The following is a 13,932-nucleotide window of genomic DNA, read 5'->3' as shown; positions in this document are numbered from 1 at the left end:
TAAAATGGGGAATCTCTAAAAGGGGGAATCTCTAAAAGGGGGAATCTCTAAAAGAGGGAATCTCTAAAGGGGGGAATCTCTAAAAGGGGGAATCTCTAAAAGGGGGAATCTCTAAAAGAGGGAATCTCTAAAAGGGGGAATCTCTAAAAGGGGGAATCTCTAAAAGGGGGAATCTCTAAAACGGGGAATCTCTAAAACGGGGAATCTCTAAAAGGGGGAATCTCTAAAAGGGGGAATCTCTAAAAGGGGGAATCTTTAAAACGGGGAATTTTCAAAAGCGTAATCTCTAAAAGTGGGAATCTCTAAAAGGGGGAGTCTCTAAAAGGGGGGATCTTTAAAAGCGAGAATCTTTAAAATGGGGAATCTTTAAAAGCGGGAATCTTTAAAATGGGCAATCTTTAAAAGCGGGAATCTTTAAAAGCGGGAATCCTTAAAAGCGGGAATCATTAAAAGCGGGAATCATTAAAAGCGGGAATCGTTAAAAGCGGGAATCTTTAAAAGCGGGAATCTTTAAAACGGAGAATCTTTAAAAGTGGGAATCTTTAAAATGAGAAATTTTCAATGCTTATGGCCTGCGAACATGCTCTCAAGCGGGAAATTTGCGAAACAAAATTGCAACGCTCGGCTCAGCTTCCCTTCGCTCGCCACATATTTCTTTTCGTCCGTTCCACACGCTCTCGCTAGAACGCCTGTTCGCAGGATAAAATACCTTTTAATAAATGTTTTTAAATCCAGGTAAAGTTATTATTAGTAGTTATTACTGCCTCTGACATTGCGCAATCTAGCCATTTTACAGGAAATGTCGCAGGAACGCGCAAAGGTCAAGTTTAAAAACTTAGTCTCCTCAGGGAATATATCTGTTAGGTTATATCTGCCAGAATATATATCTCAAGTTTATATGTATATGTCACTTTGTTTCACACGTTGGTCGATGAAAGAAAAACGACAATACGGGATTGTTATTCGCTGACGAACAAATTTTAACCTACATTTTATCCGGACTTGTTCTTTGTGACCACTTTCGCTAAGATGTCGCGACAAGATCGGTTGTCATCGTTCACTGTGCTAAAACATACCTGGTGAGGCGTTCAATTTCAATTGTTGACAGCCCTAGGTTGTTTAACTTTTTGAAAATTTTGCCGATATGTACTGAAGTTTATTACAGCGTCAGTTTACAGACATATCGATTATCTTCCATTGAGGAAATTTCAAACGCCATTACAATAATTTCTATAGTTACAAAAAAATTGAATGGCGGGCGACCTGGGAAACCATATGAATGCATGATTGACGGAGGCGAATCGCCAACTGCTCACGGGAGTTTTGATTCAAGGCGTCGCGTCGGTGGTAAGGAGAATTTAGATTTGTTAAGCTGGAAAATTTAAAGAAAACCTTACATAGTTTCTATGGATAATTGGAAACCAGCATTCTGAAAATGTGAACCTTTAGGGCTTAGAACATAGGTACATATCGTTGTCAGGTTTGTTAGTTTTGTTCTGTTGTTTTGGAGTGCTTGTGAAATCCTGCTTTCTGGTTTAATTTACGATAAAGGCAGATATTGTTCAGTCGCCATCAATTTGTAGGAGCTGAGAAAACACTAAGAAAACACTAAGAATATACTGTTATGAAAATTTGTTATTTCCCTTTCTGGTTTAGAATAAATCAAATTATCGTTTTGTCTACAGTACAAAAAAAGAATCATGAGAGTAACATCAGGAGTGAGGAGTGTGAAAAAACTTACAGATTCCCCCTTTTAGAGATTCCCTCTTTTAGCGATTCCCCCTTTTAGAGATTCCCCCTTTTAGAGATTCCCCATTTTAGAGATTCCCCCTTTTAGAGATTCCCCTTTTAGAGATTCCCCCTTTTAGAGATTCCCCATTCCCCGTTCCCCATTCCTCGATTCCTCGATTCCTCGATTCCTCGATTCCTCGATTCCTCGTTCCCCGTTTTAGAGATAGCCATTTTTGCCCTGAGGGATGGGAATTTGACCAACAAAGAATTCGAAATGTCTAATGCCTGGTGGGTAGCCTGCGTGCGTCGCGGACGAAAAACCGTCTGCGAATTGGTGCACAAACACAAATCCTTGTCTGAGACCCCCAACGAACTACCCGGATCTGAGTCGTCGTGTGTGATTGGTCTCTTCTCTCGTTATGTCGCTTGTGTGAACTAGTCTTTTTCTGGTTTGACTGATGTGGTCGCTTGTCACGTGTCGCGTAACTTGTGGCTCTAACTGTAGATTGCCGGCTTTAGATGTTCCCAGTTGAGTTGGAATAAATTTAGACGTTTGTTAAGAAAAAAATGGCATTATTAAAAGAAAACAGGAACCCAACTTAAATGTTATTATAACTGACATTTTTAGTAAAGCAATGATGTGCATAAGCTTTTAAATTAACAACTGCAGTATTGCAGAGTTAAATGTTAGCCATCATGGTAAAAATGGTTATATGAGAAAAAAAGACGAAGCTCTCAAAGGACGCTTTTCCCTTTTTCTTTCTCTGATCCCGTTCACTTTTCTTTCTCCTGCCCATTAACCCAGAACCTGGAACAGACTACTTACATTTCTCAACAATCTTGTGCCGGTAGTCTTCTATTCAACTGGTCAGCAAAACACTGTTATCCAGGCACTTTTTAAGAATAGGGTTAGTTTAGGGCTAGAGCTAATTTTTCGAGTGGGGTTAGTTTTAGGGTCATGGTAATTCTGATCTAGACTGCAAAAGAGCCATATGTTATTTTGGCGAACTGCCTAGCCTGCAAACGCAGACGTATTTCCGGGAGACAAAAGACAGCCAGAAATGGTTAATGGCAAAAAGTCCAAATTTTGGCTTATGCGCACGCCCGGAATTGCAATATTGCTCAATTTTTACGTAATCCTCAAAAAATCTCTCCTTTTGGTAAAAAATAAAAAGCGTTCTTAGCAAAACTTAGGCCCATTTAGCGTCATGGCAGCCAAAAAACCTGACTAAACGGTTAAAAACGGTATTTTTTGGCGAAGATTTGGTATTCAAAAGGTTAAATGAGATGCCAGAACTGTCGATCCGCTGTATGGCAATGAAAGGTGCTCGACGCTTGCCTCACGAACAGCATTGCTTTAAAATCTGTTAGCTTGTGCGTGGACTTTTTAGATATAGTTCACGTTACAGTTATGGACAATGAATATGGAGATTGCGCTTTATTTTTGTTTTCTTGTTCAATTTTTTGTCCAGTAATGCGCCAAATGTTGATCACCTCTTTTAAACAGTCACCAAGCTATTTCCTGAGGGTGACCGCTTTTAAATAGAGGTTTAACTTAAGTATGGTTGTTCAAAACTTAAGCCTACAATATGACACATACGGTCTAAGCATTGGCACTAGCAACCTGTGTAAGCTGGAGAAAAACAGGCGTAAGGGCTTGCGCTTGCATCGTCCTGGCTTACACGTGGAGGAGATATGTTAGGTATGAAAACACCCCCCTTGATTACGTCTTGTTTTGTTTTCGAAAAATTTATCACCCACTCCCTGGTAAGCAAAAGTTTAAACAGCTTGCTGATTCAACCGCAATGTTCGAGTTATGCCTGTTTCACACTAGCATAACGACATAACGACATAAGGAAAAGATCAGTTTTGTCTTTATGTCGTTATGTTCATGCTGTTATGTTGCTAATATGTCATTATGTCTACATGTTCACACTACAAACATAACGTCCTTTTTACGTCGAGATAACGTCCTTTTTATGTCGTTCGTGACGATGTCGTTATGTCGCTAGCTAACCAGGCTTGACACGCATCTGTAGCCTCTAACACAGACTTCCTTCACGCAATCTTTTGTCCCTTGCATAACATGCAAAGACAATCAGTTTTCAAAATCGGCAAATTCCCTGTTGATTAATCTCTACAAATTTCTGAAATTGCGCGATAAATCGTGACCTACTCGGTACCACCTCATTACAATGTACTTACACAGAAAGACTCATCAGTCATTAATGACAGTAAAATAGTCTTGTTTAATTTAATAACTATGTAGTGGTTCAAAAAAACTGAACCAGCTATAACATCATTAAAAACCATGTTTTACAGGTTACTGAGGTAAAATATTTGCATAAAAATGTTGTTAATTTGTTAAAGAAGAAGAAGAAGAAAGAAAGACAAAATTAGCACTACTTTACCAGTGGCTCTTGCTTTTTTTTTTTTGTTTTTCTTCGCTAGGTATAAACTCAAGCCTAAAAGTGTTTTAAAATTCACTACGCACCTGGGAGGTACATGTTCTAGATTTACATAATTATAGTAATACCTTACAACTAATCTCTAAAAAATAATTGTTTCAAGGTTTCAAAATAATTTACACTTATAACTTAGATAACATCTACATCTACCTTGATATATTCACTATCTATTACATTTTGTCTCATTTGAGAGTTAATTCTTTACTCAACACAATATTTTTGGGCCAAATCACTGCGAGCCACCAGTCTATGATTTAAGGCATCATATAAAATTTGGTATGTAGCACCCTCAGCATTAGATTGTTTCCAATGTAAGAGCGTTTTAAACCCTTTCTCTCCCAGTTCCTCATTTTCCTTATCTATGGCAGTTATTTCCGGCTCTGTAACTTTTAAGCGCCGGCCAAGTTTCCTCCAAGCAGCACCTATATCACTTCCTAACTCCTCTAACACATCATCATCAGGTGTTCCCAGCTTGACTGAGACAAAGAAAATAGGAAGAAATGAAACAGAGAATTAATATTATTAACAGCTGATTGTTGTTTCATCCAAAATGAAACTTTCAGGGTTATAAATCAGCTGTCACCTGGTTGCAAGGGGTGATGTGGATTGTCCTAAGGTCACCAAAAGTTGAGGTTTGACTGACAACGATTCAAAGCATTGTCATGTTTTCAAAAGTTAGTGATAAATATAAAACAAACAAATTGCCTAACTGGACTAACTTTCTTTTCTTTTCTTCATCTCTAATTTCATGAACTTTGGAGAAATTTTGGTTCTGAAGTTGAAAATACCAAGCAGATTTAGACGGTTTTAATAGCATAAGAACCATCCAGAATAAACATTTTGTTGTTGCCAAGTGGCTCCAGACTTACTCAGCTTTGTTTGTAGTTTGTTTTAATATTGAAGTTGCACAAGCTATCTCCTTTTGGCCATTTACACAAACAAATAAACATGTTTATATTTGTGTTACACTAGAGGATATTGAGAACCACATTTTTGGCCTAATGGCCTAATGGCCAATAATAATAATAATAATAATAATAATAATTAATGATAATGATAATGATAATAATAATAAGAATGATGATGATGATAATATAATAATAGTAACAATAATAATAATAGTAATAATAATAATAATAATAACAATAATAACAATAATAATAATAATAATAATATTGAAGGAAACTGGCCAGAGTGGCCTCCAAGCAAGGAATTCATTAATTTAATTGACTACTATTAATGAGTTTAACAGAGGGTATGTTTCCTCTTTGAAAGGAATCAATCAGTTTTTCCTTTTTACTTTTTGCCCTTTTGGAAACAGGTCCTTGTCCATGAGTAGTACCTGGAATCAACACAGTTATCAAAAAAATGTTGCAATAACTTAATGCCACACAGATGAAGTTGTAACTCAATATTACATGTTTACAACAACATTATAGCAGGGGTTTCATTTGGAACCAAGGACTGGGCAAATTGACCGGCTGTGAGGGTGATTTTGCCTGCATGGTATGACCATCTAGAAGAAAGTTTTTTTTTTTTTAATAACAAAGCTCAGTTCAAAAAGATTTGCTTGCCTGTGGAAAGCAGTTGCCCCCCCTCCCCCCCCCCCCCCACCACCCCTGCTGAAAATGTTAATGAAAACCCTGATTATAGTGAAATGAATTTAGTTCCTTTAAAATTATGACACCATATGGGACTAAGTTTAATCCTTCAAACAATGTAATGCTATCAATAATAAATTAATATTGCTAATTGGCTCTTTGGTTTGCTACATTGTACATTTTTACTTTCGCTGCACATTTCTAGTAAACAGCTGTTGTCTTCTACCTTTAAAAGTGAATCTCAAGTAACTTTTTGAAGTACTGAGTTTTTGACAAAGTTAAGGTGAAATAATATACAGTCCATTCAACAATTCTGAGGTTTTAATCTTGAAAAACAGTGAATTTCCTCGATTTCAATCTTCTCCGAAATGAGATTATTTAGTCAACTACGTGTATGTTGTAAATCCTCCTCACAGACTTCAGGAAAAAACAAAACAGCGCCATTTTGTAAGCCACTGCTGACCACTGCACACTAATCACCTTAACCAATGATGGTAATCTTTATGGCATAAAAGGTTACCATAGCAACATCAAAAACTTATAAGAACACCCTCTTAATTTTAGATTTTAGTGCTTATAACTCAAAAAAGAAGTTTGATGACCCCCGTTTTTAGTAATCAAATTGTGATAAGCATATAAGATGCAACTTTTTGCAAACTTAAAAAATTCTACAGAGTACATTCAGAGCCACCTTAAATTTTCGAAAATACAAGCACAGTTATTTTGCTACTAGGACTAATGGAGATGATGAATCCTGATTCATGAATGACTAAATATACAGCAATCAGTAACTGTTATTTAGTCATAGTAATTCTTTGAGATCAAACAATGAGATTCTCCTTGAGTTGCCACATGAGAGAACTAAGAGGACATTGGGGGACACAGCTTTTTGTGCTACTGTCCAAAGCTATAGAACTCACTTCCCAGTAAACTTCGCAACAGTAGAACTTCGGACAATTTTAAGAAAAATTATGTTGAAAACGCATTTATTCAGGCTAGCTTTTATACTGGTAAGTATGACTTATTTATTTATGTATTTATTTATTTATTTATTTATTTGCATCCATTTATCTTTTTGTTTTATATTACATTATACTTTTTTAGTTTTTAATTGTTTTATAGCTCACTTTTGTAATGCTCAGGTGATCATATATTCATATACATTGTAACCTGCAGCGCAATATAAATGAAAATTATCAAAATATTAATTATTAAATTAGGAAAAAAAATGGATTTTTTTAAAAGATTAATGCGCTTTAATATTGATTCTCACAATACAAGCAACAAATAACATCTACATGTATATAGCAGGAGTTGTTTAAAACTGGGCTGTAATTAAAAATAAATCAATGTTAGCTTCTTTACATGTCTGTCCTCTTATTGATGATAGATATTGTCATAACATTGTCAGAATATTTTGAAAAGGAGCATAAAGTTGAATTTGAATAACTTAGATTGTGCGTGTCACGAAGGCAAACAAGGATGCTGTACAGTAGATAATTTGTTCATTACTCAAATATTAATTGAATTTCAGAATCTGCCTTTTTTTTATAGTTTATCATCATTAGTTTTCTTTTGACTAGTACTGTAATTCCCGGAGCTTTGCCCATGATTTGACGATAACTTGAGCATCTTTAAGTCCTGATGTTTTACCCGTGTATATATAAAGTTAAATAAATAAATAAATAAATAAATAAATAAATAAATCTCTCATCACCATGCAATGGATGCCCAGAAAACAGACAAAATCCCCACTACACACTGATAATTTGGGAATCTACTGGACATAAATTTGAAAAACAACATGACTCGATTGAAAGCTGCCATTCAAGTGGATGCTTTTGCAACTGTCCACATGTACAATTACTTGCTTATGCCTTGTGGATCTAAAGCTACTTAAACAATGAACTGATGCAATTTGTAATCAATATGAGCTAGGACAGATGTATAAAACAGCTGGCATCAATTTGTTGGTAAACTAGTAACCATAGTGGGTTTTTGTTTAATTAACTGTATTGTACAACACAGGTCAAAATAGAGCTGACATTGTGAGTGTTATTTAATTCTTTGTCAGTCAGCCTTTTACTCTAATTTACAAACTATTAGGTAACTAACTTGGTTTAGAAATAGATTGGAGACAGGAGAGATATATGATGTAGAAATTGGATAAAAAAAGGAGACTGTCTTCATGTGTGAATCATTTGTAGCATAACGAACACTAAGTGGTAACAGAATAAAATTACAGTGCAAAATTAAAAGTACACTACCCCACACACATACATCTTCCAACACTTTGCCTGTTTTTCCCACTGACAATGTGCATACACTAGCATATAAAGTTTGAAACAAACAATTCACATACTTCTTGGTGACGCTTCTGAAGATGAACTACTGGCTGGAATTCCACTCTCACCAGAACTGGTCACTCCTGAAGTGGCAGGCTGTTCATCGTCAGAACTTTCATCATCATCATCATCATCATCATCATCATCATCATCATCATCAGATAAACCAGAGTCTTCATACAGACCATCTTCATCCTCTCCATCCTGTTTCTGTGGATATACTGGATTTTTGGCAAACAGGTCTGATTAGGACTATGAATTTCAAAATAGTATTATCTTTAAAACTAGGAGTAGTTAAAGATTATCCTCAAGTAAATACAAACAGTTTCAAAGCACGCATTTCAGATAACCTGTATCCCCCATCAATTTCAATTATGGTAAAGCCACTAATTGGTCACTGCCATATAAATATGGATAATCTAGAATAAAATTAAAAGTTACGTGACATAACATTGAGTGAGTAAGTTGCTATAGTGCTAAAAGCAAAAACTTTCTTTTTGATTTCCACTGATTGCTTTACATTCTTTAGCCTTTAAAGTTTTCAGCACTATAATTGTAGTTTTAAATGTTTTAGTGGTATGTTTTCGACTCCTTGAATCAGCTTCAAACAGATTGATTTCGTTTGCCAGAGTTCACCCCTCCTGGCTAAAATCAACATGTCAAGAGATACAAAGTTTTCTAATAGATGACTGATGGTTACGATAATTATATGATTTAATTCATAATGCAATGTTTGGAGTTTGCATTACAAGTAACTGCAGTACACTGATTTATGATGATTAGCCAAGTTCACCATGACATATTATCTCGTAGAATAAAACGTAGAATAATTATTACAAAGGTACATAGCTATACAGTAAGGTAAAGAAAAGTCAAAGAGTGTCAAGCCAGTGGCCCATACAGACAGAGCTTATCCCGGTTTCTGTAACATTAGGCAACCAGGAGTATTTCTACTTCCCTTGTGGATGGGATGCTAGTCCATAACAGGGCTATCCCTAGCATTAAATTCCCTGGTACTCATTTACTGGAGGGGCAAAGGGGGTAGTATACACCCGGGTGGAGAGAGGCACTGTGAGAGTTGAATTTCTTGCCCTAGAAAACAATGCAATGGGCGCCCTGATATGGCTCGAACCCGGACTGCTTGATCCAGAGACCAGCCACCAACCATTAGGTTGCTGCACCTCCACACATATCTATATAGTAGCCACTAGCCAGTATGAAAGGCTGCAAGGGCTTATGTGTCCCATGGCATTACAGGACAGTTGATGATGACGATGATGGCGATAACAGTGATAAATTAACAATGGTGACGGTGGTGGTAGTGGTGGTGATCGTGCATGACTGCTTTTATCTCACCTGAAGGTAGACCAGCAACAACCACAGACCTGACAAAATAGCAGATCACCTTCTTCATGGCACCAGGTACATCTACTAATAAGGAACCGCCTAATGGTCCAAGGGTGTTGTTTATCGCTAAAACAACTCCAACACTTTTTGCCTTTCTGGCAATTGTAGACAACAAGCATCCATCCAAACTTGCTGCCCTCACGACACAACTTTCCAACTCTTGTGGGTTCTGTACTACTGCAGCCCTGAAGACATGTTTTATTAACTTTGGCCTATGCTTTCGTTTGGTGTAAGCAACCTGCAGCAGAGGTTTATGCTCATAGTTGGGGACATGCAATCTGGTTTTTGAACCTGAGATAACTTTCATGACTGTACTATCATTGCGAATTGCTCGTTCCAAAGACTCAAATGTTACTGGGAACTCTATTCTACAGAATGTGCCAATCGCAAACTTTTCTCTGCTTGCTCCAACTGCTTTTCCTTTTCCATCTTTGAATGTAAACTTTCTAATAGACTTGACTGGGTACATGCTCAGTAGTTTGCATCTAGGATCAGAAGAATTTATACATGCACCATGTAAGATGGCCAGGGTAAAATGTCGGAGTCGATTTGCACTAATGACTCTGAACAACACAGAAACATCATGGCTTTCAATTCCTAAAAACAGAATAAAAGGAAATCATGCAATATAAATGCACTGTGGGCCTACAATCATACAGATACTAAGACTTGACAAACTTGCACTTACACAATAACGTTAACTTAAAGACTATCCTAAAATCATAGTTTATGATCTTCATCAGCCTAATCAATGTAGGTTTATGTTGATGCAATTTAATTTTTTAGGAAATAAAGAAAAAATTGATTAAGAATTTCAATTAAGGGTGATTAGATATGTAATTCATTGCTTCATTGTTTTAACGTAATACTAAGCTAATGGTTGTGATCACTATTTGCCAGGATTCTTTTCATCAGTTTTGTACATCCAACTGATTCGGGGATCAGATACCAACCTAAGACAATCCAAACCATGAGATTGTCAATTTTGTGTGAAAGTACCCTGAGTTGATCCTAAAAATTGATGCACCAAAAAACCAGCAGGTATATTTTGCAGGGTGCAGTTTGAAATTTAATTATAACTTGAAAACTGTTGGCACTTAGAAGAAACGTGCGGGTGGTAGACTTACCGTGACTGTTACATGACGCTGTTTACAATCACTTAGAAAGGTGGCTTCCACCTAAGTGCCAAACCAGCCGAAGCGATGGAAGGAGAGTATATTCCTATGATTTTAAGCCTGCAATGAGTTATTCTTTTTGAAGAAACATCTGAAATATGGTCTGAAATATCTGCTGAATTTGGTTTCTTCCCTGTGAGTACCAAAATGAAAGCACACTGAGCTTGTGCTAGTATATTCCGTCGGTTAAAATCTTATGTTATTTCATTTCTTTATTTATTTGCTTCATTTGTGATGACAATCTTCTGTTGTTGAGGGAAGACCCGAGCCAAATCTGGAATTGATGGAAACATCTGTGGAGCGGCCATCCAGATGGCTTTCAAGAGATTTCACTGGTCTCAGCGTGTTGATCAATAAGTACTTATCGCGGATCAATCGTGTTTTCACTATGTGAAAGAGGCGAACTACTTTATGTAAGAACCCCTGACGAGTATATAGGTTATTAATTATTTTTAGTGCCAGCGGTTTTCCAGTTATAATTAAATTTCAACCTGCAACCTGCAACCTGCAAAATATACCTGCCGCCAAAAAACAATCTGCCAATTAAACAATAATTTAAATTGTTGAAACACTGTACCTTGAAAATATGAGAAACATACAGATCGAGTCCTGTCTGCATGTTTGACAAGGCCAAGACGGGGGCTAACAAGGTCCTGTCCTTGACTTGGCACTTTGCGGAGAAGATCAGGATGTTCCTCCTCTATTTGTTCTATCAATTCATTGAAGGTGTGTTCATCTGGGAGAACAATCCCATAGTCTGTAGCAAACACATCTGTCAGATATTCAAAGGAATTTAGGATATCTGTTTGGATTTCCTCATTCCCAACAAATTTGCTAATGAACTCATCATGAAAGGAAACATTGCCGATTTCCTGCCACTTCGTTCCAAGATGTCCAATTTCTACTGGCATGTCAGTCACTTTATAACGTAAAGGGACCAGAATTATTGGTGTCTGAGCTTTAGTAGCTAGCAAATTGTATTTCCTCTTCAGCTGTGCTGTGCCATAATACTCTTTGTATTTCTTCATAATTATCTGTTCTAGTTCTCTTGGAACTTTACACGACTGCAAAGCATCTTCGATAATATCCATTGCAGATTTCTCAACAGTTGGAACTTGAAATAGTTCACCTTCCTTTCCACTTTTCCTTTTGCATTCAGCATGGTGTGCATTAAATGCGTTCACTTTCTGCTGGGTAAAATTAAGTAGATATGGTAAAATCCAGAAGAGAAGAAAATCAGATATCTTATTAGCACCTAGTTTTTCTTCTTTTCCTTCTGAATTTGCTGCTGGTGGATCCTTCTTTTTGAAGAATATCATCAAGATCGAAAAAAACAGAAGGTATGAACCTTTTACGCAACGCTTTAGCCCACTGTTGCTCGGATCAATCAAATCTTCTGGTTCTCCTTTTTCAAACTCATACGCCTGGGTGTCTTCCTGTGTGGGAAACGTAACATCCACTTCCATGGGCTCTTCCTCTATATCTTGAACATGAACAGTCTGTAAAACTTCGCCAGATTTCTTGTGGCTTGCCAGGTCGAGGACTTTCATCCAAGCCTTAGCTTCATTCTCCGTTACTGCCATGCTGTGTTTCTTATTTTCAGAACTCTTCCCATAGCCCATGTGCAGATAAGGAACCTCCGGTACTTGGAAGAGCGAAGGTTTCTTCAAACTCAAAATGTCTTTAGTAAGGCGTGAAAAAACTTCCTTTGGCCCTCGTTCTCTCAGTCCACCATCTCTCAGTTCTAAATCTTCGAGAAGTACTGTCGGAGATAGAAAGACCAAATTATCCTTCTGTTCTGGGTCATAACGGTACCATGCCTCCAGCTCGAACTTTTTATCCAGCACCTCCTCACTTATGTTGACGATTTCAGATAGAGTGGTCATTGCTAGCAGAATCCGAATCGGTTACCGTTACAAGCCACAATCTTCGGGCGCCATTATTTTCTGCGTCCTTTCTATTCTCGTCCCCAGCACCACCTTCCGTCTTAAGCGGGGGAGTCTTGGTGCAAGAACTGCAGTCACCCGTCACAGCAATTCTATTTGTCACAGCAGAAGTCTCAGCCTAAGTCACACCTGGCCTCAGCACCGCCCTACAATCCGCAATTGAACCTACCAACTTTTAGGTCGATTAAAACTGGCTTTTCGGCGAAGTCCTCTGTAACAAAATATAACAACAGTAACAATAGCTGTATTTGCATTACCATATTGATAACAGCATTGCAAAATCTTATATTTTTTTAACAATTAATGAATACACTTATTCCGCTCAAAGTAAAATATGTTATTACGCATGTCGTGACCAACGTGTCCTTGACAACAAGAGAGCACAGGCCCGCAAATGATCGATCCCGAACCATATTAGACCGCAAATCTGATCCCGACCGAGCAAAAAATATGGAATGGCATGGATTTTATATATCAGAGCAAAGTGAAAACATTTTAAAAATGTCAGACACACAAAAAACGTTTTTTCTTTTTTCTTTTTTTCTTTTTTTTCTTTTTTCTGGATAGACAATATTATTTCTATACAAAGTAGAAAAAAAATCCGAAGTTGATTTCATTACCCCATCAAATAAAAGACTTTCATTCAGCTCTATTGCGGATAGCAGCAACAGTTTGGGAAATTTTGGATATTCAACAGTTAAGCTCTTCAGGTGTTGTAGATTGAACAGTTTTAATAATATACTTTTGGTCAAAGATCTGTTAGTGTATAAGTTCGAGAAAGAAACAAATGTTGATTTAGTGAAGATCTTGTTCCAAAATCTAGCCAATCAAACCATGTGTCAGGGATCATGTGTATCCAGGGCCATTTTCCCTTGTGCCAAGGCGCTGTTAAGGTGGTCGGCTAAGAGGGACGAGAATGTGGATACAAAATGACTCGATTAGCTAGTTTCTTGGGGTAAGATTCATTAATTCCATACTGGCTTCTTTCCCGAACATATCCTTTGGTTGATCTCTGGCTAAAGCGTTCAGTTACCAGTTATAGCTCGTACAGAGTTCAACAAAAGGAATTCTGAACTTTCTCAAGGTCCTCCGCAGTTGTGGGTACACGATCCTGGCACGAAGGTCGAGCTTGCGCTTGCGTACTCGCATTTTGGGCGTCGGAGACTATTTTTCGTTCATATCAAACTCGGCTTTCACAGCTCAATCGATTTGTGGACAAGTCTAAAAATTGCCAAAATGCGATTCGCTCTCATGTCCAA

The 13,932-nt window shown here is 37.3% G+C and overlaps 1 protein-coding gene across 1 annotated transcript; it reads right to left on the bottom strand.

Annotated features, from left to right (window-relative positions):
• Positions 1 to 3,960: 3,960 nt before the first annotated feature.
• On the bottom strand, positions 3,961 to 12,816 carry LOC110052456 (uncharacterized). The gene is made up of 4 exons (XM_089285441.1): positions 11,305 to 12,816; positions 9,502 to 10,149; positions 8,163 to 8,366; positions 3,961 to 4,675 (listed from the first exon to the last, which is right to left on the bottom strand). The coding sequence occupies exons 1-4, from the start codon at positions 12,611 to 12,613 to the stop codon at positions 4,401 to 4,403; spliced, it is 2,436 nt and encodes an 811-aa protein (XP_089141567.1). The 5' UTR covers positions 12,614 to 12,816; the 3' UTR covers positions 3,961 to 4,400.
• Between the last annotated feature and the right edge of the window lie 1,116 nt (positions 12,817 to 13,932).

This window comes from Orbicella faveolata, unplaced genomic scaffold (genome assembly GCF_042242905.1).
Source record: "Orbicella faveolata isolate gen_17 unplaced genomic scaffold, um_ofav_v1 contig_1, whole genome shotgun sequence".
Lineage (NCBI taxonomy): Eukaryota > Metazoa > Cnidaria > Anthozoa > Scleractinia > Merulinidae > Orbicella > Orbicella faveolata.
This window is presented reverse-complemented; position numbering and strand designations above follow the sequence as displayed.